Source organism: Chelonia mydas, chromosome 3 (genome assembly GCF_015237465.2).
Source record: "Chelonia mydas isolate rCheMyd1 chromosome 3, rCheMyd1.pri.v2, whole genome shotgun sequence".
In the NCBI taxonomy this organism is placed as follows: domain Eukaryota; kingdom Metazoa; phylum Chordata; order Testudines; family Cheloniidae; genus Chelonia; species Chelonia mydas.
In genome coordinates, this window is record NC_057851.1 from 54,566,544 (window position 1) to 54,594,247 (window position 27,704).

Sequence of the window (27,704 nt, forward strand, 5' to 3'; positions counted from 1 at the left end):
CTGGCTGTGTGGAAGGAGCAGTCGTTAAAAAGGATAAACTGACTCTTTTTAGTATGTTTAAATTTAAGCCTCAATTCTAAATCAGCTAGTGTCAAAGATTCATTTCAATCATCGAAAATGTGAGTGTTAACTGATTTCATTTACCCGTACCTATACATGCTGAATCACCGACTCGGCCAACCAGTTTATTAGTGAGTCCCCCAGTGGATGTTGCACAAGCTACGTTTCCTTCATTGTCTATAGCAACAGCACCAACTGTTCCAGGGTCTCTGCCAAGAATAGTATTTCACAGAATTAGGCAGGGTTAAGAATACTTGCCAAAGCATGTTGTGTCCATTCTGCAGGTAGCTTTTACAAATGTGAGATTACAACAGAAGTCTACAATGAATGTCATTAACTTTAATCTAGCCTCATGTCAGAATCACTTAATTTTCGTATAATTGTTTGTTTGTTTTTTTAATGTAGGGAGTTTCATTATGAAAAACCACTATCCATTTCAGATAACAAGCAATATGTTACAATTCTGACATAGTATCAACCTTAGAATTGATAGCACAGATGTCAAACCCTTGGCCTGTTTGCTCTATTTATTTGATTTCCCCATGATAAATTTATATGATACGGTATGAAAGCTTTCATCTGGAAAGAATAAAAAAAATTCCTAGCCCTCCTGTGAAGATAATTTTTCAGATGGGACCTACTGAAGCTCTGAATTAGCCGGAAACAGAAACTCAGAAGTGGGAACTGCCTCCACTGTTCCAATTGGATGAGAGCTCTAAAGCCTAGTGATGATTATTAATTTATCTTTTTGAATGTAAGAAATAGCAGTGGTCCTAAAAATGCCCTGCATCACTCCCCTGCCTGAGACTGACCAGCACGCGTCGCTTCCCGCAGCTCCCATTGGCCGGGAATGGTGAACCACAGCCACTGGGAGCTGCAGGCAGCCATGCCTGTGGACGGTCAACATAAACAAACTGCCTCACGGCCCGCCAGCAGATTACCCTGACGGCCTGCGTGCAGCCCATGGGCCGCAGGTTGCTCACCACTGCTCTAAAGCCTAAAATGTCTGAGTTAGTGTGAAGTGAAAGAAACAGCTACAAGCAGGGCTGAGAACTCTTTATTTAGAATATCACCATGTTGAATCATCGTTGAGTTTTGAAGTCTGTTACCATCCTGTTTGTATGATCTCAGCCCTTTAGCCATATGGTGTACAGGCTACAGTAACACATGTATCTATGCCATGCCAAGAGTCCTAGACCACTGTGATATTGGAGGTAACAACCATTCATCCACCCTTACTCTACAGCTAATTTACATATAACAGTTGCATTGGTAGTATGAGGGAGATGGCACAGATGGCAGATTACTTGGCCCAGCTGCCACAGTCCTTCCAAACCACCCACCCAACACAACCAGCAGACATAATCCCAAATACACACACAATCCCTTAGTGCAGTGCACACCCCTCACTTGCCACCCCACAAATCAACGCATCTCCCAGCACAACCCCCGAGACCTAAAGCAACACAACCAGCATACATAGTGACCACCTACACCACTCTGAAGTCTGAGTCAGTGCGAAGTGAGTAAAACAGCTACAAGAATGGTTGAGAGGTCTTTCGATTTAGAAGATCACCATGTGGAAGCCTCATTAGGATTCGTAGTCTGTTACCCCTTAACTAGTAGCTGAAAGTCCATGCTGTTGCATGGTTGTAATTCGTTAAGAATATATCCTCACCTTGTCTACAGCAAGAGGTTGGCTGACCTGTGAGATGTACTTTGTGTCATACTACTGTACTACTTAATAAAAGAGCTAACTAACAATACATAATATATGGTCCTTCTATTAAAGAGTTTTTCCCCCCTTCCACTGTCACAAGATTGAAGCTCAAACAGTTAGTATTATTAAACCCCACTCCCCACTGAAAAGGTCAGTCATTTTGATAGTTGGTTATTCTCCCTACTGTTTTTTCCCCCACCCCCTATTTTATTACAAAAAGTTTTTCTTTCAAATGTCCTTCATTCTGCTGCTGTCTCCTACCCTTTCTCTCTGCTAATGGCTTTGTTTTTCTCCTTCATCCCACCCAGAACTTGGTTCTTAGGTTTTTAGGTTTTTAGCAGTGCATTTTTAACCACCACATTTTCTGATCTGCTTGTTTTCTCAGTGACCAAGTACCACTGCCAACCCCTGAAGAGGGGAGCTATGAGCCAAAATTTGGTAGATGAGAAATTAATGGTTTGATCCAGTTTAAAACAAATCCCAGTCTATGTTGGTTATGCAGACTTATGGATAGATATGTATGTTCTGCCAGGGTCTAGCTGTTGGTTTAGCAGTGGAGACAGTGCCTCATTTAAACCACAGCTCTCCTTTGGAGAGTGACTCTATAGAGATAGCACTTCCTTGCTCACCAGATCTGCTCAGTGTTTTTATTCAGGACTATCTGCTAACTTCAGTTGAAATATTTTTTTGCCACCTGCCAATGGTGGAGGGCCCATACTGCTAAGTGAGCATGAGCTGGATTCTCTTCCTTCTTCAGCATCAACGGGATTGTTTCCCAAATTTCTTCAATTACACTTGAGCAAGCCTACTGAAGGTTGCCCACATATCATGGAGGGCATAATTTGAAAACCACATATACATGGAAGCACATGTATATGTCAGGGCAGAACTAAGCCCAAGGAACTACTTTCAGATCCCATAGCGAGTCTGCATGGTTGCTAGTTAAGGAAAACACTTACTGACACCACAAACTGAGTGTATGAGAGGCATTAGAGTGTAACATTTTTTGTGCAGTACCTACTTTTTAAACTCCTGAGGGTTAGAATCTGGCTCAAGGTTCTTGCTCCATCTCTCCCTGGATCTTTCCGTTATAAGTTTCTCCCCTGGAATCTCAGGAACACCCATGGCCTTGGCAAAAAGCTTTGCCCCATGGTCAGTCAGCAACATGTGCTCTGTCTGATAGGGAAAGAAAAGAAACTCTTGACACTAATTGGTGTTCAGTACTGATCTGTACAGTCTTATACAAAACACTTCATTGTTTTTAAAAGTGTATTTAAAGAATTTTTTTTTGTTTTAACTTCTTGGAAACCAATAAAACTAATAAAAGGCACAATTGTGGCTCCAATCCTGCTCCCATTGACTTAAGTAGGAGTATATTTGGATTCCTATGTGACTTTTTGATGGAACAGGAGGATTTTGGATTCAATAATCAAACCCCCCCCCCCCCCCCAAAATAATTAGCATTAACAGAATATAATTGCCTTCAAATATTCAATACTCATTAGATGAGAAAATTACAATTCACTCATATCAATTTTTTTCTGAAACTAGATAGGATACTGCTATTGTAATCCTTTATAGAACTGGTTTTGCAATCTCTTCCAATCAATCATTGGTATTTTGCTTATCTACATGATTGGTGTGGTCAGGTCACTGAGGGTATGTCAACACTACGAAATTAGGTCGAATTTATAGAAGTCGTTTTTTTAGAAATCGTTTTTATATAGTTGATTGTGTGTGTCCCCACACAAAATGCTCTAAGTGCATTAACTCGGCGGAGTGCTTCCACAGTACCGAGGCTAGCGTTGACTTCTGGAGCATTGCACTGTGGGTAGCTATCCCACAGTTCCCGCAGTCTCCACTGCCCATTGGAATTCTGAGTTGAGAACCCAATGCCTGATGGGGCAAAAAACATTGTCGCGGGTGGTTCTAGGTACATGTCATCAGGCCCTCCCTCCCTCCTTCCTCCCTCTGTGAAAGCAACGGCAGACAATTGTTTCACACCTTTTTTCCTGAGTTATCTGTGCAGATGCCATACCACGACAAGCATGGAGCCTGCTCAGCTCACTGTCACCATATGTCTCCTGGGTGCTGGCAGACGCGGTACTGCATTGCTACACAGCAGCAGCAACCCATTGCCTTGTGGCAGCAGACGGTGCAATAGGCCTGAACACCATCTTCATCGTGTCCAAGGTGCTCCTGGCCGCCTCGGTAAGGTCAGTCAGGAGCGCCTGGGCAGACATGGGCGCAAGGACTAAATTAGGAGTGACTCGACCAGGTTATTCTCTTTAGTCCTGCAGGCAGTCCTATTGTACCATCTTATAGTGAGCAGATTAATCTTTAAACATGCTTGCTATTTAACCATGTATACTATTTTAAAAGGTACACTCACCAGAGGTCCCTTCTCTGCCTGGCGGGTCTGGGAGGCAGCCTTGGGTGGGTTCGGGGGGTACTGGCTCCAGGTCCAGAGTGAGAAACTGTTCCTGGCTGTCGGAAAAACCGGTTTCTCACTTGCTTGCTGTGAGCTATCTTCCTCGTCCCCAAAACCTGCTTCCGTGTTGCCTCCATCTCCACTGAAGGAGTCAAACAACACGGCTGGGGTAGTGGTGGCTGACCCCCCTAAAATGGCATGCAGCTCATCATAGAAGTGGCATGTTTGGGGCTCTGACCCGAAACTGCCATTTGCCTCTCTGGTTTTCTGGTAGGCTTGCCTCAGCTCCTTAAGTTTCATGTGGCACTGCTTCGGGTCCCTGTTATGGCCTCTGTCCTTCATGCCCTGGGAGATTCTGACAAATGTTTTGGCATTTCAAAAACTGGAACGTAGTTCTGATAGCACGGATTCCTCTTCCTGTACAGCGATCAGATCCCGTACCTCCCGTTCGGTCCATGCTGGAGCTCTTTTGCGATTCTGGGACACCATCAGGGTCACCTCTGCTGATGAGCTCTGCACTCATCTGCAGCTTGCCACGCTGGCCAAACAGGAAATTGAAATTCAAAAGTTCGCGGGCCTTTTCCTGTCTACCTGGCCAGTGCATCTGAGTTGAGTGCTGTCCAGAGCGGTCACAATGGAGCACTCTGGGATAGCTCCCAGAGGCCAATACTGTCTAATTGCGTCCACAGTACCCCAAATTCGACCCGGCAAGGCCGATTTCAGCGCTAATCCCCTTGTCGGGGGTGGAGTAAGGAAATCAATTTTAAGAACCCTTTAAGTCGAAAAAAAGGGCTTCGTCGTGTGGACGGGTGCAGGGTTAAATCGATTTAATGCTGCTAAATTCGACCTCAACTCCTAGTGTAGACCAGGGCGGAATGACCCGAAGAACTATTTTTATTCTATGCTCAGTGCTCAGTGGTGACCTGCAGAAAAAATTATCCTTTGTTCAAACATTGTTATTCCTTGTAAATGGTAAAATAATAATCCTAAACTTATCACACGCTAACATATGTTTTTCTTAACATCTAAAATGACTAAATTGATGTTAACCCACCTCCAAAATATTTACTGATCTATTTAGGCCCAGTTCCTGTCATTATGTATGCAAATACCATTCCCGTAGAGTACCTGAATCAGTTGTCACATGAAGTCAATCAATTTGGTGAGGGTCCACTTCTTATTATAGTAAGGCCCTGATTCAGCAAAGCACTTAAGCACAGATTTAGGTCATACTGAAGTCAATCGGACTTAAGTATATATTCTTAAAGTTAAGTACCTGCTTAAGAGCTCTGCTGAATCAAGGCTTGAATGAATGTCCTCAAACTTCTGAGCCTCTTTCTATTCCCCCAAAAACATGCCTAATTTACTCAATGTACCACTTCTGTCATTCTGCTTTACTAGGAGCTTTATAACTTTCTGACAGAAAGAGGAAGAAAATTTTAAAAGAAGAAAAGCATTTAAAAACATTTTTTAAAGGTCCAAATCCTTTGACTAGTGCCTATCCTGAGCAGCTTGGCTGGATCAGGGCAGTTTTGTAGAAGAGAGAATTTGACCCTAAGAGTCTGATCCAATGAGATGCTGAGTGCCATCAACTCCCACTGACTTTTAAGGTTGTGACATAACACAAAAAAACCCTTCCACCCTGACACAGATGCCAGGATACAGTGTTTCACTGTTACTAAACCCTGGTCTACACTAGGAGTTGAGGTCGAATTTAGCGGTGTTAGATCAATTTAACCCTGCCCTTGTCCACACGATGAAGCCTTTTTTTCGACTTAAAGGGCTCTTAAAAATTGATTTCTGTACTCTTCCCCTGACGAGGGGATTAGCACTGAAATCGACCTTGCCGGGTCGAATTTGGGGTAGTGTGGTCGCAATTCAACGGTATTGGCCTCCGGGAGCTATACCAGAGTGCTCCATTGTGACCGCTCTGGACAGAGCTCTCAACTCAGATGCATTGGCCAGGTAGACAGGAAAAGGCCCGCGAACTTTTAAATCTCATTTCCTGTTTGGTCAGCGTGGCAAACTGCAGGTGAGTGCAGATCTCATCAGCAGAGGTGACCATGATGGAGTCCCAGAATCGCAAAAGAGTTCCAGCATGGACCGAACGGACGGTATGGGATCTGATCACTGTATAGGGAGATGAATCCGTGCTATCAGAACTCTGTTCCAAAAGACGAAATGCCCAAACATTTGAAAAAGTCTCCAAGGGCACTAAGGACAGAGGCTATAACAGGGATCCACAGCAGTGTTGCGTGAAACTTAAGGAGCTCAGGCAAGCCTACCAAAAACCAGAAAGGCAAACGGCCACTCGGGGTCAGAGCCCCAGACATGCCGCTTCTATGATGAGCTGCATGCCATTCTAGGGGGTGCAGTCACCACTACCCCACCCCTGTGCTTTGACTCCGTCAATGGATTATCACACAACGGGGGTGCACATTTTGGGGACGAGGAAGATGAGGAGGAGGAGGTGGTTGAAGATAGCGCACAGCAAGCAAGCGGAAAAACTGTTTTCCTCGAGAGCCAGGTCACCCTGGACCTGGAGTCAGTACCCCCCAAACCCACTCAAGGTAGGCTCCCAGACACGCCAGGCGGAGAAGGGAACTCTGGTGAGTGTACCTTTATAAATATAATACATGGTTTAAAAGCAAGCGTGTTTAATGATTAATTTGCCCTGAAGACTTGGGATGTATTCGCGGCCAGTACAGCTACTGGAAAAGTCTGTTAATGTGTCTGGGGATGGAGCGGAAATCCTCCAGGGACATCTCCATAAAGCTCTCCTGGATGGTCACTCCTCATGGTCATCTGGTTGAAACAGGGTAATTTTATTAAGGGAACATTCAGAGGTGGCCGTTCCTGCTGGGCTATTTGCCTGTGGCTGAAAAGAAATATTCCCCGCTGTTATCCACGTGGTGGGAGTAGGGGGGAAGTGATCATCCCAGAGAATTGTGGCGGTGGACGTTCCTGCTGGGCCGTGTGCCTTTGGCTGAACAGAAATCTTCCCTGTTGTTAGCCACGTGGTGGGGGGAGGAGTGAAGCGATCATCCCAGAGAATTGGGTTTTGGGGGGCGGGGGAGGGGGTTAGTTGGGTTTGGGCTGCACGTTAACTTGAAAACCGCGCTCTCCTTTTAAATTGCCAACTCATTTTAAATGGCCAACCCAATGGCTGCTTGGTATGGGAAACGAGGGCACTGCTGTTTGAAGCCATTCCCACATGTTATGAAGGTTAAAGAAGCCAAAAGACTGTGGCTTACCATGGCTGCCTGCAAGCCAAATTCTGTTGCCCGGCCCTGCATGTGTGATCTCTCACACCAAACAGGCAGATCCTCAATATAAGAGGCAAAATGTGACCTTGTACTGAAAGCACATGTGCTATGTAATGTTAACAGGAAGGTTTACCGTGAAAGAGTCTACCCACTGTTCTCTTAAAATGTGTCTTTTTAACTACTACTCTCCCTTTTTTCCCCTCCTGCAGCTGCATATGTTTCAACGCTCACACTATCATCTCTATCCCAGAGGCTAGCGAAGATTAGAAGGCAAAAAAACAAAAAAAACAACGCACTCGCGATGAAATGTTCTCTGAGCTCATGCAGTCCTCCCACACTGAAAGATCCCAGCAGAATGCATTGAGGCAAGCAATGTCAGAGTCCAGGAAAGCACAATATGAACGCCAGGGCAGGTGGCAGGCTGAAGATGATAGGTGGTGTCAGCTTGCTGACAGAAGGCAGGAGGCAATGCTGAGGCTACTGCAGGATCAAGCTGACATGCTCCGGCGTATGGTTGAGCCTCAGGAAAGGTAGGAGCACAGACTGCCGCCACAGCCCTCCTCCCCAAGTTCCATAGCCTCCTCACCCAGATGCCCAAGAATGCGGTGGCATACTGTGGGGCCATGCGCGTACCCATAGCAGTGCCGCTGATTTGAAGGTATACATTGTCCCCAAATGTAAAATAGTTATGGGTAAGGACAAAGTCACAAAGTTCAGCCACCAGGTTAGCCGTGACATTATTGGGGATAGTGTTCTTGACGGCTTGTAGTCCATCTTTGTGTGGAATGTTGGTGTAGAGGGCTTCTACATCCATAGTGGCCAGGAACCCTGACCTGGGATATTCTATCTACTACCCAAGATCCATAAACCTGGAAATCCTGGGCGCCCCATCATCTCAGGCATTGGCACCCTGACAGCAGGATTGTCTGGCTATGTAGACTCCCTCTTCAGGCCCTACGCTACCAGCACTCCCAGCTACCTTCGAGACACCACTGACTTCCTGAGGAAACTACAATCCATCGGTGATCTTCCTGATAACACCATCCTGGCCACTATGGATGTAGAAGACCTCTACACCAACATTCCACACAAAGATGGACTACAAGCCATCAGGAACAGTATCCCCGATAATGTCACGGCAAACCTGGTGGCTGAACTTTGTGACTTTGTCCTCACCCATAACTATTTTACATTTGGGGTCAATGTAGACCTTCAAATCAGCGGCACTGCTATGGGTACCCGCATGGCCCCACAGTATGCCAACATTTTTATGGCTGACTTAGAACAACGCTTCCTCAGCTCTGGTCCCCTAACGCCCCTACTCTACTTGTGCTATATTGATGACATCTTCATCATCTGGACCCATGCAAAAGAAGCCCTTGAGGAATTCCACCATGATTTCAACAATTTCCATCCCACCATCAACCTCAGCCTGGTCCAGTCCACACAAGAGATCCACTTCTTGGAAACTACAGTGCTAATAAACAATGGTCACATAAACACCACCCTATACCGGAAACCTACTGACTGCTATTCCTACCTACATGCCTCCAGCTTTCACCCTGACCACACCACACGATCCACTGTCTACAGCCAAGCTCTGCGATACAACCACATTTGCTCCAACCCCTCAGACAGAGACAAACATCTACAAGATCTCTATCAAGCATTCTTACAACTACAGTACCCACCTGCGGAAGTGAAGAAACAGATTGATAGAGCCAGAAGAGTTCCCAGAAGTCACCTACTACAGGACAGGCCTAACAAAGAAAATAACAGAACGCCACTAGCCGTCACCTTCAGCCCCCAACTAAAACCCCTCCAACGCATTATTAAGGGTTTACAACTTATCCTGAAGGATGACCCAACACTCTCACAAATCTTGGGAGACAGGCCATTCCTTGCCTACAGACAGCCCCCCAACCTGAAGCAAATATTCACCAGCAACCACATACCACACAACAGAACCACTAACCCAGGAACCTATCCTTGCAACAAAGCCTGTTGCCAACTGTGCCCACATATCTATTCAGGGGACACCATCACAGGGCCTAATAACATCAGCCACATTATCAGAGTCTCGTTCACCTGCACATCCACCAATGTGATATATGCCATCATGTGCCAGCAATGCCCCTCTGCCATGTACATTGGTCAAACTGGACAGTCTCTACGTAAAAGAATAAACGGACACAAATCAGATGTCAAGAATTATAACATTCATAAACCAGTCGGAGAACACTTCAATCTCTCTGGTCATGCGATTACAGACATGAAAGTTGCGATATTACAACAAAAAACTTCAAATCCAGACTCCAGCGAGAGACTGTTGAATTGGAATTCATTTGCAAATTGGATACAATTAACTTAGGCTTGAATAGAGACTGGGAGTGGCTATGTCATTATGCAAGGTAACCTATTTCCCCTTGTTTTTTCCGACCCCCCCCAGACGTTCTTGTTAAACCCTGGATTTGTGCTGGAAATGGCCCACCTTGATTATCATACACATTGTAAGGAGAGTGATCACTTTAGATAAGCTATTACCAGCAGGAGAGTGAGGTGGGAGGAGGTATTTTTTCATGCTTTGTGTGTATAAAAAGATCTTCTACACTTTCCACAGTATGCATCCGATGAAATGAGCTGTAGCTCATGAAAGTTTATGCTCAAATAAATTGGTTAGTCTCTAAGGTGCCACAAGTACTCCTTTTCTTTTTGCGAATACAGACTAACACGGCTGTTACTCTGAAATCTCTCAGATATTGTGGAGTGCACAGCAAGCAGTAATAACAATGGGAATATTGTTTTCGCTGACATCTAAGTGAGTCAGTAAACTGCGCCAGTGTGCTTTTAAACGTCCAAATGCACATTCTACCACCATTCTGCACTTGCTCAGCCTATAGTTAAGCAGCTCCTGACTACTATCCAGGCTGCCTGTGTACGGCTTCATGAGCCATGGGAGCAAGGGGTAGGCTGGGTCCCCAAGGATAACTATAGGCATTTCAACATCCCCAATGGTTATTTTCTGGTCTGGGAAGAAAGTTCCTTCCTGCAGCTGTTGCAAAACAGACCAGAGTTCCTGAAGATGCAAGCATCATGTACCTTTCCCAGCCATCCCATGTTGATGTTGGTGAAACGTCCCTTGTGATCCACCAGTGCTTGCAGCACCATTGAAAAGTACCCTTTTCGGTTTATGTACTCGCTGCCTTGGTGGTCCGGTGCCAAGATAGGGATATGGGTTCCGTCTATCGCCCCACCACAGTTAAGGAATCCCACTGCAGCAAAGCCATCCACTATGACCCGCACATTTCCCAGAGTCACTACCCTTGATAGCAGCAGCTCAGTGATTGCGTCGGCTACTTGGATCACAGCAGCCCCCACAATAGATTTGCCCACTCCAAATTGATTCCCGACTAACCGGTAGCTGTCTGGCATTGCAAGCTTCCACAGGGCTATTGCCACTCGCTTCTCAGCTGTGAGGGCTGCTCTCATCTTGGTATTCTTGCGCTTCAGGGCAGGGGAAAGCAAATCACAAAGTTCCATGAAAGTGCCCTTACGCATGCAAAAGTTTCGCAGCCACTGGGAATCGTCCCAGACCTGCAACACTATGTGGTCCCACCAGTCTGTGCTTGTTTCCCGGGCCCAGAATTGGCGTTCCACAGCATGAACCTGCCCCATTACCACCATGATGTCCACATTGCTGGGGCCCGTACTTTGAGAGAAGTCTGTGTCCATGTCCTCATCACTCTCGTCACCACACTGCCGTCGCCTCCTCCTCTGGTTTTGCAGGTTCTGGTTCTGCATATACTGCTGGATAACACGCGTGGTGTTTACAACACTCATAACTGCCACAGTGATGTGAGCGAGCTCCATGCTTGCTGTAGTATGGCGTCTGCAGGAGAGCAGAGTGGCAGTGGAAGCAGCGGGTGGATGACGATGCTAACAGCAATATGGTGTCTGCACGGAAAAAGGCGCGAAACTACTGTTGGACCATTGCTTTCACGGAGGGAGGAAGGGGGGAGCAAGGGGTAGACTGGCAGCAGACGGTGCAGTACGACTTCTAGCTGTCGTCGTCTCCTGGGTGCTCGCCAGCAGATGGTGCAGTATGACCTTAGCACTCATCGTTTCCAGGCAGACTGAATCTCCATGAGACGAAACTTAAGAAGAGAATGACCTAGAGTCACTCCCATTTATGTCCAGGCGCCCCGACAGACCTCACCGAGATCGGCCAAAAGCACTCACAAGACGACGACGGCTACCAGTTGTACTGCACTGTCTGCTGCCACAAGGCAATGAGCTGCTGCTGTGTAGCAATGAAGTACTGCGTCTGCCAGCACCCAGGACATGTATGGGGACGGTGAGCTGAGCGGGCTCCATGTTTGCCGTGGTATGGCGTCTGCATGGGTAACCCAGGAAAAAAGGCGTGAAACGCTTGTCTGCCATTGCTTTCATGAAGGGGGGGGGGGCCTGATGACATGTACCCAGAACCACCCACGACAATGTTTTTGCCCCATGAGGCATTGGGATCTCAACCCAGAATTCCAATGGGCGGCAGAGACTGTGGGAACTGTGGGATAGCTACCCACAGTGCAACGCTCCAAAAGTCAACGTTAGCCTCAGTACTGTGGACGCACTCCGCCCACTTAATGGTCTTAAGTGGGGACACACACAATCGACTGTATAAAATTGATTTATAAAAAAAAAATTTCTATAAATTCAACCTAATTTCGTAGTGTAGACATACCCTAAGCAGCAAACTGGAGACCTAAGAACACACAGGCAACCTGACTTTAAATTGCCTGGGGTCTATCACAGGGTGTGTTACAATCTTAGTGTTAAATGTTGTAAACATTTACATATGTGAGTACCTTTACTCCCATGATTAGCCCCACTAAATGCATTCATTGTGTGCATAGGCATTTGCAAGATCATGACCTTAAGGTACATCTGCACTGGAATAAAAAAGAGTGACAGCATGACTGCCGTTGGCCTGTGTCAGCTGACTCAGGCTCACAGGACTCAGGACACAGGGCAGTAAAATTGCTGTGTAGACATTCACACTCGGGCTGGAGCTCAGGCGCTGGGACTCCGTGAGAAGGGAGAGTTACAGAGCCCAGGCTCCAGCCCCAGCCTGAACGTCTACAGAGTAATTTTGAAGCCCCACAGACTGAACCTCACAAGCCTGAGTCAGTTGACTGAGGCCAGCCACAGGTGTTTCATTGTCAGGTAAGCACACCCTCACTGTAAAACTCTTTTTACATTTTTTTTATTGTCAGACTAAGTCTTTATTCATAAGAACACAGACATGGAACAATTTTCACTGTAGAAGTGGAGGCATGAGACAGGAGTCTTCTGTGTCTTCGTAACAATGGACAACACAGTCTTATATACTGAGTGATGTTACCAAACAAGAGAAGACATACCTGTCCTGCGAGCCTATTAACATTTGTCAGGGAGAAGAATAAAGACAGTGTATTCAGACAAAGCTGAAATGATCTTGTACTTTGCTGAACAAAACTTCCTTTGTGCAATACTGCCCCCCTATGCCTTTGTAACTAACCCACTAGCAACCTGTGATCCAAAACCTCCAAGAATTAGAGTGGGAAGAGAGACACTTAAATACATACATTTCAAAGAAAATTTTAAAGAAGTCTACCTCCAATACCTGCTCTCTTCTGCCTCCCCACAACAAAGGCAGATGGGCAATGGAAACCTCTTCATTGTATTTATTTAAAAAGTGAACATAAATCCTCTTTTAAAAATCACTCAAAGCCATTAAATGTCTACACAAACAACTTTTCATCTTATATGCCCTATTAAGTTATTTAATTTTTAAAAGGTTGTTTAGCAAAGTAGCTCTCAGGTGTTCCCAGCATGCACTGCTCTGGTGATGCCTTCACAGCTTAGAATAGGTTCTGAACAGGGAATCTTTGCCAACAGAGGGGAGAGTCATTCCTTTAAGCTAGCTCTTACTAGGAAGGAATATAGGAGGGGTCTTCAGTGCTTCTTCTATAGCACTTTTCTAAAAGGTTTGTTTATTTACCAATCTTATCGCATAGCCTACAGCAGAAAAAACAGCTGGAATATTAAAAATGGACTTCCTCTCTCTCTAGAGAGGTAGATACGATGCTCACTTCCTCCCACCACCTGTTTTTTCCGTGGCCTCTTTAATATGTTTGTTAAATTAACAATATTGCAGATGTTGGCAATTAGTGGAATACAAATAATATATAGACAAACAAGAATTTCCAAAATGAATAAGAAAGGTCTCAGGGTTAGGGTGACCAACAACAAATGGTCATGGATGCCAGTTTAAAAGACTTTGGCAGCCAGCCTTGAATTCAGACTAAGATTGCCATTTGTTTATTCAAAACCCTGGCACAATACAGAACAGAGCAAAGATACTACCTCCTGCATTGAGGAGCTTATATTCCATATTAGAATCTTTGGGGTCTAATTTAGGGAGGTGGGTTGTACTGTAGTTTAAATTTATTCACACAACTCATTCATTGCATGGAAAATCAAGTAAACCAGTGTTCCAATCATCATACAATCTTTACCTATTTGAGTTCTTTTCTCCTGAGAATGCCTAATAATTCTTTCATTTTTGGATGGCTATTTTCACACACATATACCCTGTACATCAGTTTTCTATTTCTGTTCATTGCAAATAATAATTTAACAGGAACTGCCTACAAAGGGATTTGTTGGCTCAGTACATTAACCTACTAAGCCTTTCACCTCTAGATACTTCTCAATTCTGTCTTATGGTAAATCATCAGTTAAAGTTAGTCTGGTACTCTCATTTTCATCCACATCACAACACCACTATGTCATTTGGCTAAATTTGGCCCAACTGAGAGCCTGAGTTACAGAAAGCTAGGATACCAATGGGTTCTGCAGGATTTAAAGGAATTGTTTTGGCCACTAGATGGAGCCCATATTGTTCCACAGGCAGAACTGAAACAATTACAAAACAGCTTTTATTATTATTATTATTTATTATTATGGCTGTTTTTCAAAGGAATCTAAGAGAGTTAGGCACCTGATTTCCATTGAAATCCAAGGGGATCTGGGCACCTAATACTCTTAGGATCCTTTAAAAATCCCAGCCGTCATCTTCCATGTGTTATGGAGTTCAAAGTGTTTCTAGATCATACAAAAATCTTTGCAATATACAAATATTAGACCTCCATTCAATTTATTAGCAACTAATTTTTTTTCTTACCTTCCATAAATAGGGTATCCCTTAAAATGATGTGCATGATGTTAAGAGTAGTTAGGGCTGTACAAAGTCAAAGTCACACTTGGGTGCAGAGGACTGCTACAAGGCCTAGCTCAGCCATTTTGTAAGGTTGTGCAGGAGGGGAACTGCGGTTGGAGCAGCCAAGCTGGAGGCCTCTACACCTTCTGTGCACTGCAGAGATGAGGTCTGCACATATGCTGCTGGCCCAATATTTCTGTCTACAGCAAGCAGAAGGGCAACAGCTGGTGTTCCAGCTAATACACTAGAATTCTAGCTGGTGGAAGGGAAAAGGTGAATTCCGCTGCTAGCTAAGGATATATAAATTACATCCCCACCACCCCACTTGGACTTCTCCGTGTGAAGCCTGGTTACTAGAGCTTTGAGGAAAAGAGTAAATTTTACCAGAAAATAAAATCTCATTGTTTTATTTTATCAGAATAATACAAGCAATCTGTTCCTGTATAGTAGCGCTCTATTACTTGACTTAAAAATCTAGCCTCAATATTTTTGACACTACCAAAAAAATTTAACTGCCATTGTACAAAGACTTCACCATGATTGTAGGGAGAGAGAGAGACAAGTAAATAATAATACCATACAGCTCTTGAAAAGCACTTTTCATCAGTAGCTCACAAAACACTTTACAAAGGGGGGTCAGTACCATTATCCCCATTTTACAGATGGGGAAACTGAGGCACGGAGTAGGGAAGAGATTTGTCCAAGGTCACCCAGTAGGTCAGTGGCAGAGCTGGAACCAGAACCTAGGTCTCCAGAGTTCTAGTTCTGTGACCTGAGATGGCTTTTTCAAGATTGCTTACTGTTAGCCTAACTCTGCTCCCACTCAAGTCAAAAGGTGGTTTTACTATTCAAAGACAATAGGCAAATCAGAACTTTTATCCTTTGAAACATGAATAGCCAAAGGTTATTAAAAGTGACCTGTTTAAAAAAAAATACAACCTGTGTCTTTTAGAATGTTGAGAAAGACCTGGAAATATTCCTCTCAGGCTTATTTTTACATTAGAAATGTTAGGCCTTGTCTACCCTGGTTTTGCCTGGATGACTCTATGAACACCTGCAGAATTAATGACAGGTGAATGAAACCTTAGTAACTGAGTGAAAAAGGGATTTTTGTCAGAATCCTTAAAGAAAACCAATCAAGATTTTTAAAAATAATTAATTAATTAATTAAATTTTTACACATGTTTTTAACCCAGTGTTTTGATGACAAACATTTTGGAGGAAAGCTCTCTTTGTTAGAGATTCAAACTCCCTATTCTTCTATTAAGGGATAAGATAGCTCCCACTCCAGTTCTCTAGTCCTTCAAGAAGCCTTTCAGGACAAGTCTTAATATTCTTGATCATACTAGGTTACAAGAAGAGAAACAAATACCTTTACAATCCCACATTCAGGCTTTTATAGATCATGAAAGGGGAGAAAATGTTTGTACTCCTCCTTTGTAAGTCACCTTTAAAACAGCCAGGAGACTGAGGTAAAAGAAGCATGAAAAATAAACCCACTTAGGCCTTGTCTACATGAAAATATTCCTTACCCTTGTTCAGCTATCGTGGAGCTGCACTGGTACTACCAATAGTGTAAATTCTAGTTTAGACAGGGTTGCAAGCTCTTAATCACCATGCCATATAATCCTAACTGTGGTAAAAAATTGTGACACCCAGTCTACCTTTGATCTTCCCCATTGGTTGCAACACTGTGGCTACACCATTGCTGAAAAACAGGCAAGTAATTCCCTCATGTAGATACCCATTAAAAAGCACTTGTTACTGGAGAAAAATGAAATGTAACAGTTAACATGTAGTCAAATCCAGATGCTCATGATTTCATTTGCCACATATACTGACAAATTGTGTTCAAACAAGTTCAGTTACCACAAGTTGCATCTTTTACTGCTATCTGCTCCTAGTGCAAAGTTGCAGTGCTAGTCTGTGACATGACTAGTCTTTCCAGATTAATCATCTGATTATTTCACAAAATCTTAAAGTAGAAGTGGAAAGGTCATCTAGTGTAATCTATTAAACCATCTAATAGAGTTACTATTGTGTCATTTACTTCTATCGCCTGACATTGCATGATTGTCCCCTACAGGCAATCTTCAGTACATTGTCCTGTCTTTTCCCTGCAGGAGCAAGCAGGAGGGCTCTGAGAGACACTGCTCTTATTAAAACAAATATCTACAGTATTAGCTCAGAGAAAGGTGAAAACAACTGGCAAAGTAAATTATGTATATCAATTTCTCCTCAAGTTTGCAAGTGTATGCAACACCGTTTTAAGTGTTGAATAAAATTAGCACTTCAACTAATTTAAAAATCTTAAAATAAAAATAATCTTGCCTCTTTATATTCATGCCCATGGTCCCTCCCAGTACCACGGATTTCTTCCTCCTACCCTGATTTAAAATGCTACATAAACAACATAGTCAGTGAGGTGTATCAATACATGCAATGAAATCCTAAAGGAAAAAATGTTTCTTATTCAAGTGCACATTCAGCATACCTTTTCCATGACAAGACGAGCAAGCTTTATTGGGTTAGCTATACATTTAACTGCAGATACTGCTCCTGAGGCTAGATTTTTTCCATCCATGATAATGGCATCCATTTCTACTTCACCCTTCTCATTTAAAACAGATCCACAGCCTAAAGATCAAAAGGGGGGCGGGGGGAAGAAAAAAGACATTAAGAGCTAAACATGGGGTGATTCAGTTTTATTAGCTTTTATTAGGCAAACCTTTTTTCCAGTTTGTGTATTGGCTTGTTTTAAGCCTCCTAAATGCCAAACAGGTTTTGAAAATAAAAACATTCCTGTTCAAACAGAAATAATTAATAGGATAGTATATGGAACTTAATATAATTGAATTTTTAATGGTACCTAAGTCACATTAGGAGTGAAGGGCAGAGTTATAAACAACTATAAATGAGACTGTTTCTACCGCAATATCTTTTTTTACACATATAAAACTATTTTACCTCCACATTCCTCCAACAATAGATACAGTACAACCTATCAGTATACCTTAGGGTCTAATCCTTTGAGGTGCTGAAATCAATCAGAGATGAAGGCGGACGGTATCTTCCCAGGCCAAACAACAAGATTTCAACCACTGTTGGATTTGGTGCAATGGCACAAATGCAAAATTCTAGCAAGGGTGGAAAAATGTATTTTCCATTCACCAAAAGTCTGAAATATTGTGAAATATTTATCGTTAGCAAAAATAAATGAAGGAGTTAAGAAAAACATTAAGAGAAATAATAAAATGCTGTGAAAATCTGAGCAGTTATTGGAATAGCTTTTTTTAACTATTTATGTCAATTCCATAGCGAAACCTTCCTTCAACAATGAGCTATACTGTGTGATATGCAGGGTGGTACTGTAAAAAGCTCTTTAGTAACTGGAATATTTTATCATGGGTGCTGGTTAGTAATCGATCATCACTGAAATCAACACAAATGTATAAATCTTGCAAACAGTGGGGAGAAAAGTACAACTCCATTTGAAATCAAGCTTCTAGTAGAAACACCTTCAGTATGTTTTTAACAGGACTGGTGCTTTAGCTGTGCTTAAACTGTGAAAAGGTATTTTCCTGTTAGTAAACACCAGTTTCCATCCCTCTTTAATATTGGTTTAACAATCTCTGACATTAGACTCTTAAGCCAAAATATTACAGACCTGGTGCCACTGACGTCTGTGAGATTATTCACCTGAGTAAAATTATATATGTGCTGATGTATGGGGGATGAGGTATCGGTGAGCTCAACTCCCCACTTTCTGCTAAAAGCATAGAGCTCTCCTTTCCCCCATAGTTTGGATTCCTCTAAAACTTCAGGTTGCCAACCCTCCAGATTGGCCTGGAGTCTCCCGGAATCAGCATTGATCTCCCGGTGACCACTGAAAGCAATCTGGGAGATTTTAATAGGATATTTTAAGAAAATGACATTACGTCATGCCGGGGAAAAAATATCTCCTGGAACAGCTTCAGTCAGAGTTGGCAACCCTACAGCTGCTCCTGCACTATTCAGATCAGTAAGTTAGCAGTCTGTGACTACCACTGGCTGCCATCTCCCAGCTGGGTCACATATCTGTTCCTACCTCACATGTCCAGGAAGACAAGTTCATGCAGGTGTTTCAAACCCGGGGCATTCAAACATGACAGCTGCTGTGCACGGAGATGGGCATAACTAATCATAAGCCACTACATTTGCAGCAGCACTTCACAAAAACATGGGTCATTTGGCCCAGCTTTGAATCAAGGGCAGGAAGCAAGAGCCAAGGAAAACCCAAGGGCCAGCAAGGAGTGGGTCTGACCTCTTCCAAATTGTAGTAGGGTTTGTAGGGGCAGAGCACTTATCTAGCAGATGAGAGGGAGTCTGTGTGTGCCTTTGTCCGCTCTCACTGGAGCCTATTTCTCCACTCTCCCGGCTATCTATGGACCACAGCGTGGCTGGGCCTGCAAGGGAGAAGAGAGTATAAAGAGCGTTATACTCCTGACATCGGAGCTGTAGTCCTTGTACATCACAGGTTCCTGTATCAGATATGGACTAGCTGCAGAGCTATTCCAGAGAGATACTGTATACCAGAGATGTAAGACACTTTAATAAAATGCCAGGAATAGCTGGTGTGAACTCGTTATGTTACACAGAGCACCACCTCGTGGCTGAACAGTATAACACATTTTAGAATTCCATTCCATACGGAGTGTAAACTAGCACCGTTAGCCCTAGAGGGGGTGGCAAGGAGGTGTGACCATGGCCCCTTCTCACCTCAGCCAGTGGAGCTAACCAGCTTCTAAAGGGAGTATACGCTGCATGCTCTGCGCATGCAGTTAAATCTGGAAGATGTGCCTCTTGAACGCCTGCAAGGGCTGGGAGACACATCATTCACAACACACGGCCCAACTGAACCCTGTTATCTGAGAAGAGACCTGTCACTTCATCCTTACCCACCCCACTCCTTGTCTCTTAGAAATGCTGGTGTTTTCCAGCAAACATTACACAATAAAACCGCTTTCTCCTTTATGGAGATAAACACCACATGGTGGGTTTTAAACAGCCACTCCAATCAGGCCTCTCTTCACATAGCTTTCAGCTCATTTTCTCCTGCTCATTAAATACAGCTGTTCTCAATGAGCTTTAACACATGTAGCTGTATATGTAAGTGATTACAACTACTTACCATGTGCATTAGTGAAGCCAAACTTTAACAAGTGGGCTGCAAAACTGTTTCAGCTGAAAGCTCAGGCCCACAACCTTAGCAATTTTTTGTTAAAAGTCAGTTGTCGTTTAATGTGTGAAGTACATTATAAACAGAGCACGGAATACAGTTATCTGAGCAAAGAGTAAATTTGAGTAAACATTATTAAGCAAAACAATCTATTTCAGGCTTAAAATATACTGATTTGCTCATTTATAACAAAAGGTGGCCACAAGACTCAGTTCAGGAAAAGGGAAGCCATATACATGTACTTTGCTTTATAGGCTAGTTAAATGTTAAAATTGTTGACTGATAATCTTTTTGGTAGCGAATAATCTGAAGTTTTATCAGCCATTTGCGATAGTTTGATAAATTCAGAGCAGCTGCTCACCGTCATTAAATCAGCAGAAATAACAGTTTAGACACATGGGGCTAAATTCCCCTCTCAGTTACAATGGTCCACTGAAGCCAAAGGGTTCAATGTAGCGAAGCTAATGAAGTAACACCAGTGAAACAGAAGGAAAATTTCACCAACAGATTCTTTGTCATGTAGTACAGCCCCTCCATTTTAATGGATTAGTTGGTTGACATTGGGGTAGTAAATTCTTACAGTGCTCTGTCAGAAAGGACATGACTAAGAACCTCAAGGCTTGCATTCTAGAAAACAGGGCAAGGCTTCCTCTTGAGGGCAGTGTTTTGCAGACAATCACTTTTCTTGCCCTAGACAGAAATACATAACTTTAAAATATTGGTTACTATGTGTCTGAGCTTGATGTCTACGAGATAGACAACTTGGACAAGGAATAATGATAAAGTGAAGGGGAATGAAAATATCCCCAGATGGAAAAGCTAGGTACATATGTGGTGGTGGCAAAATAATGCCACCTACCTTTCCCTAGCCAACTTATTTTTTCTGCTCCCTCCCCCTCCGTCCCAATAGGACTCAAAAGTAGTAATCTCAGGAGTGACAGGATACTGTATAAAGGGATACGGAGAGCCTTTGGTCAGCTTATGGGTATTACAAATTATATTATTTCAGTGGCCAGTGTAGCCAGCCAGGTTTTCAGCCTTCTACATATAAAAAAAAATTCTCAGTAGTGGCACCCAGATATACTGCGCAAAACAGCACACACAAGTAAACCTTACTCAACCAAGAAGCTCCATTGGCTTCAAATAGATGCTCTGTCTGAATAAAGATTAAAAATACATGTTCACATGTGTTTTTGTAGAACCATCTATACTTGTGCATAACAAACCAAAAGACCACATGATCTTTTGGTTGTAATTCTTCCCTTTCCCCCCTTCTCTGTTTTTCATCATCACACATAGTATTACATTTAAACGTAGGCCCAGACCCTATGACTGGCTCCATGCAGGCAGATGAAGACCTAGGACCAAGTGGAGATGCAATAAAGTTGGCAGGACTCCTCAGGGGATCAGGGATTTGCCTGTGCAGACCTAGCTGATGTCTTATATGCAAAAAGGCAATGTTTGGCCAGAGGAGCTCTTGTCCGACACATACAAGGTAAAGCTATAGAGTACTGAAGCATTCAAATAAATAAAATGCTGAAAACAAAGTTCAGGTACTGATCCATTAACATAAGCAAAACAAATCTCCGAAGGTGGGGGGAATAAAGACTTCTTTCATGGACAGGCAAAGAAAAGTGCAAGCTCAAGTAGAGAACAAATCTAGGGTTGGTTATATAACAATCGCACCTTTCGTACCATGTTTGCCCCATGTTTCTGTTTCCATTTTGCTAATTCAGAAAGGCTTGTCACCAGCAGTGTTTTCTACCCAAGTCAGTCAGAGAACAATATATTTCTAACACAAAGTGAAATGGCTTTTCAGTTACAGGGTGGGGAAGGACATATGATGCTCTCTGAAGTAGGTGGCCATGCTGAAAACAATCGCTTCTACATAAAGCACTGAACAAATGCGGGCCTTTTTCTTTAGCTCCATTCCTGATATGTTGAGTGGGAGCACTAAAGGAGAAAAAGGAGCACTATTTTCCACTCACTTTAAGCAAGATGATAAAATGGGGTTGGTGGGAAGGGGAAAATATTAGACAGCATCATTGAAGATGGGGCCTCATAACTGGTATACTTAGCAATGAGCATACTCGTAAGAATTCACAGATTATCTACTGTCTTAACAGCACTGGTATTCTGAAGAGAACAATCCCACTCGGGCAGTAGATTTAGGCCAAGCACTGACAAAAAGATCGAGGTCTAAGTTTTGCCCATAGTTGCATTCAGGTAATTTAAAAGGAAATGCCAGGGTTATAATGAAGGTATAATTCACTCCTGAGGGTCTGGGTCTCTTAATAAACTCATAGTACAAAAATGAAGGAACTTCTGCAGGAAAACAACACTGCAGAACAAGAACAAAGCTGCAGGTATTTTAAAAAAAACCTGAGACCAAAAATAGAAACTCTTCTCCTTTTGTCAATCTTCATGCTCTTTACTTAGAATCATAGAATATCAGGGTTGGAAGGGACCTCAGGAGGTCATCTAGTCCAACCCCCTGCTCAAAGCAGGACCAATCCCCAACTAAAGCATCCCAGCCAGGGCTTTGTCAAGCCTGACCTTAGAAATATCTAAGGAAGGAGATTCCACCACCTCCCTAGGTAACGCATTCCAGTGTTTCACCACCCTCCTAGTGAAAAAGTTTTTCCTAATATCCAACCTAAACCTCCCCCACTGCAACTTGAGACCATTACTCCTTGTTCTGTCATCAGCTACCACTGAGAACAGTCTAGAGCCATCGTCTTTGGAACCACCTCTCAGGTAGTTGAAAGCAGCTATCAAATCCTCCCTCATTCTTCTCTTCCGCAGACTAAACAATCCCAGTTCCCTCAGCCTCTCCTCATAAGTCACGTGTTCCAGTCCCCTAATCATTTTTGTTGCCCTCTGCTGGACTCTCTCCAATTTATCCACATCCTTCTTGTAGTGTGGGGCCCAAAACTGGACACAGTACTCCAGATGAGGCCTCACCAATGTCGAATAGAGGGGAACGATCACATCCCTCGATCTGCTGGCAATGCCCCTACATATACATCCCAAAATGCCATTGGCCTTCTTGGCAACAAGGACACACTGTTGACTCATATCCAGCTTCTCGTCCACTGTAACCCCTAGGTCCTCTTCTGCAGAACTGCTGCTGAGCCATTCGGTCCCTAGTCTGTAGCGGTGCATGGGATTCTTCCGTCCTAAGTGCAGGACTCTGCACTTGTCCTTGTTGAACCTCATCAGATTTCTTTTGGCCCAATCCTCTAATTTGTCTAAGGCCCTCTGTATCCTATCCCTACCCTCCAGCGTTATCTACCTCTCCTCCCAGTTTAGTGTCATCTACGAACTTGCTGAGGGTGCAATCCACACCATCCTCCAGATCATTTATGAAGATATTGAACAAAACTGGCCCGAGGACTGACCCTTGGGGCACTCCACTTGATACCGGCTGCCAACTAGACATGGAGCCATTGATCACTACCCGTTGAGCCCGACAATCTAGCCAACTTTCTATCCACCTTATAGTCCATTCGTCCAGCCCATACTTCTTTAACTTGCTGGCAAGAATACTGTGGGAATGAGAAATACTTACAATGAGAAGTAAGGCATTTTGAGAGGCCAGCATCCAAACAAGTGCAGTCTGTGCTCAACTAAATGCATCACATTGAAAAATCCACCCCTCCCCCGCACAACCAACAGAGCAAAATATACAAGGATAATAATGTGGTCTACATAGAGAGATTTCATTGTGTAGTTATATGCTTGAAAAATTACCTGCATTAAAATGTGGATCATCTTCCATTGAGGTCACTGCTTCTTCAACTGCATCTAGTGCACTGCCTCCTTGTTTAAGGATACTGTAACCTTTCAGTGCTGCTGTGGTAACACCTGAACGAGCTCCTTCTTCTCGATCTTTAAAGATGCGGCCAGCTCCACCATGAACCACAATAACAGGCTTCATACTGCCAAATCCTTGCCAATTACAGATGTAGAAACATGTTATTCAGAACTAATTTTCCTAAAACACATGCAAAGCAAGAAGCTTTAGCGAATGCTCCCTTCTTCATGTTCCAGCCCCACAGATGAAATCCACTGCGGTGCTCGGTGTGATATTCACTAGGCTTATTTTTCAGGAGACTGAACATTCTCAATACAGGCTTCCTGATTCTGTAATTCACCTCAAGTGCTGGGGCATAAGTATGTTGACTTTCACGGCATGTTGCAAAGACCATCCATTTACTTAGCCTTTTCCTGAAGGATGGGTTGAGGATGGAGGGTTTTAAAAAGGTCCATTCTTACTGCCACTATAGTCAATGGAAGTTTTGCATGTGACTTTAGTAGATGCAGGACCGACCCTTCATATCTCATGGGGAAAGAGAATTTGGTTTGAATAATTATTTCATGTGTTTTTTCAATTATATTATTCATACGGCTTGAGATATTGTGATAGGCACAGATTTTATACTCTGAGGAAATAAATAAGAGCTCAACAAATGAAAAGTAGAATTATCACTGAAGAAAGGCAAAAGAGAAAAACACCTCTCAGGAGAAACAGTATCATACTTAAACACTTTTGTCTGTAAATTCTCTTTCTGCATTATAACTGTATATATAGTAAGTAAATAGAGCCCAGAAACAGCAGCTACAAACTGATTGAATCATATGGTTAGGTGAAAAAGAAAAAGGAAAAAAATGAGGTCATGACAATTCTGCACCTGAAATGGTTTTGGTTTCAAGTTGCTCTTTTTATACATTGATGGCAGAATTTGGTCTTAAGATATACGCAGGCAACCTTCATTCACTTCAGTGGGGGTTACAATTTTTTTGGTGAATCCTAATTTTGACAAGCTTTTAAAAATAAGTTTTCACACTATATATCTACATCTACACATTTCAAGATATTGCACTTGTCTCCCTCAACCTGTTTTAAGAAGTTTCACTTACATAGTGAAAGAAATAATTCTTACATGTGGAGAAATAATTCTTCTATAACAAATAATAAGGAAATTAAAACTTGAGGCTTGTTCCTGCTAACCCTTCTTTCATGTCAGGTGAATAATCTGTATCTTCTACTTTAATCAACCTGTTTGCATAGTGCAGTTAAAGCTACTCACCTGACATGAAGGAAGTGTTAAGCAAGATCTGGCCTTAGTTTAAAACTTAACTGATGCTTTCGCCTGGATTTCAAACCTTTGACCACTTGCAAGGTAAGCACAAACTTCGTACTCTGGGAAACACAAGATGTTACAAGCTGGTAGTGAACAGTTTAATTTTTATTTTTGACTGTATAGAAAGGAACATTAATTGCTTTGCCTCTCTGTAAAGAATGAGAAAGAAGGCATCTTGAGAGGCCAGCTTCCAAACAAGTACAGTCTGCACTCACCTAAATGTATTACATTAAAAAATTTACACACACACACCTCTGTCGAGAACAAAGGTAAATCTCCCCACTGTATTTTCCACTGAATGCATCCGATGAAGTGAGCTGTAGCTCACGAAAGCTTATGCTCAAATAAATTTGTTAGTCTCTAAGGTGCCACAAGTACTCCTTTTCTTTTTGCAAATACAGACTAACACGGCTGCTACTCTGAAATTTATCTTTATGGTCAATTCTCCTTTGCTTTTCCTCCATTTCCATCTTACTTCTAGGACTCTTGAGGCATTTCACCACATGAAATTAGTATATCAGGACACACTATTATTATTAAGAAGATGACATATGCTAATGGGAGGAATGGACTTGGATATAATACATCTTTTCACAGATAGGTGGTAAACTGTGAGCCATGTGATACGGTAAATTACATTTATCATGCAATGATTATAGTCTGGATTCTGCCTCCATCTTCTCCTGGAACTACTTCTAACATTACAAGCGTCTGAATGGTCACCATTTAAAAAAAAAAAAAAAAAAAGCCTGATGCCAAACAAACAAACCAACCAACCAACCCCATTTTATTCTTTACCTTCCCAAATGTTTACTCTGACATATCTGATTGGCATTCTTTAGTCCTGGTTGACTGGTTTAGAGGCCCAATCTCTTATAAGCCACAGGGTTTTGGAAAGGAGCTTTATATCATATTACCAGTGTTATTTATAAGAGCACACTAAATGTGCCAGACGTTGTACAAGCACATAGGAAGGCACAGTCCCTACTGCAAAGGGGTTACAGTCTAAAAATGGGGCACACGGTTACTTGGTAAGGTATTGGACTTTAAAGCAGAGGTATTTATGTAGCGTAGTATTTAGATAGTTCAAACAAACAAACAATACATTGCTCTTTGTCAGGGAGAGTCCCCGTAGTTGGAAGCGAATCTCGCTTTACTAGAGGAGGGATGAAAAATAGTATGGGTTTTAAAAAAAATGCTCTAAAACCAGTTTCTGTTAACTGTGTGACATATATATATATATATAAAAAATACAGATGGTGTCATGTGACATACTTTTAATTGGCACAGTTGTATGGCCGCCTGCATAACTCATTCATAACTTTGCAACTGGTAAAGAGTTTACCCATCCCCAACTCTTGCAGATCAAACCTTTACACCCCACAATCATGAATCCTCTCAATAGATTACACTTGTGGTACTGACCACTACCGAGATTAAATAAAGGGGGGAAATATACCTCTTTTAGCATAAAATGATACAGCTTAGAAATGCAGACCTGCTCTTTGGGAGGGGGGATGGATTTTAGAACTCAGCCTTCACACCCACTCCTTCTGGGGACAAAGGATTTTGCTACACGATTTTCAATAACGAGCGCTTAAATGTCTCCCTCATTCACTATTCCCCCCCAGCACCTGCAGACAAGCGACAGTTCCCAGAAATTCCTGAGAATCGACATGTGTCCCAAACCAGAGCAAGCAGCAGAGGACTAGCAGAAAAAGCGAGGAGGAGGAGGAATGCATTCATTCACGCCGCTGCAGGCTGTTTTGTTACAGGGTAGAGTTACTCACAGGTGGTTGCTCTTGCAGACTTCGCTGATGAGTAGGAAATCTTAAGGGAGGGACACAGAACAGGAGCCAAGGGTCTGCAAACGCTCAGTCTTGCTTCCGCATGAGATGGCTCTGGTGTAAAAGGCTGGTGATCACATGAGCAGCAATTATCAGGCAGTTTGCCCTTAGTAAAAAGAGCTGCTGTCTCTCTGTGTTTGAATGGATTTGAAGGAAGAAGTTTCCCTTAATTAAAATGGCTACCTAGGTCCTCTCATAAGCGAGGCGAGTAAAGGCTGCCATCCATTACTGTCAAAAGGTTCAAAGCTAAGGTGCCGTCTGTTAGGGTTTCTACCCCCCTTATCCTCTAGCAGTGTTTTTTTTCCTGTCGTTTGTTCTCCCTGAGGTGGGGACGGAAAGGGGCTCAGGAAGCTGAAGGGAGGTGCAGGCTAGAAAAGGAAAACGGACAGCTGCCCCCTTCTTTCTGCTGGAGTGGGACTGCCGAATCCCCCGCCTGGCAGCCTTCTGCTGTGTGAGTGGCAGCTTAGATTTGCAATGGAAAATGCACGCACACATGTGTGGAGAGGCTTCTAACTAAAGATCAGCAGCATAAAGCACACAGAAACCTAATCCAGTGTGGTGTTTTTAATCTCATGAGTCTAAATTAGTGAAGCTGAATGCAGGTGAAATTGAACAAGTGAAACTTTATTAAACCCTGTGGACTGCTATTTACCAGGCTGAGTTGCTTCCTGCCTAACTCCCTATGTTCCCCTCACCAGGGTTGTGCCATCTGTAAGAGTCTCTCCAAGAACATGGTCCCTCTGGCAATGATACA

The 27,704-nt window shown here is 43.1% G+C and overlaps 1 protein-coding gene across 3 annotated transcripts in view; it reads right to left on the minus strand.

The window, feature by feature from the left end:
- ASRGL1 (asparaginase and isoaspartyl peptidase 1) overlaps nt 1-27,402 on the minus strand; it is a 41,088-nt gene extending 13,686 nt beyond the window's left edge. The window contains exons 1-5 of one of the 3 annotated variants that reach the window (XM_007070559.4): nt 26,894-27,402; nt 23,710-23,907; nt 17,233-17,375; nt 2,802-2,956; nt 151-269 (exon numbers count right to left, since the gene is read on the minus strand). In XM_007070559.4, the coding sequence (XP_007070621.1) occupies nt 151-269; nt 2,802-2,956; nt 17,233-17,375; nt 23,710-23,896 (604 nt within the window). In that variant the 5' untranslated portion in view covers nt 23,897-23,907; nt 26,894-27,402. Of the gene's footprint in view, nt 1-150; nt 270-2,801; nt 2,957-17,232; nt 17,376-23,709; nt 23,954-26,893 lie in introns of all 3 variants that reach the window. The other 2 variants (XM_043542465.1, XM_043542467.1) reach the window with 2 other exon arrangements.
- Between the last annotated feature and the right edge of the window lie 302 nt (nt 27,403-27,704).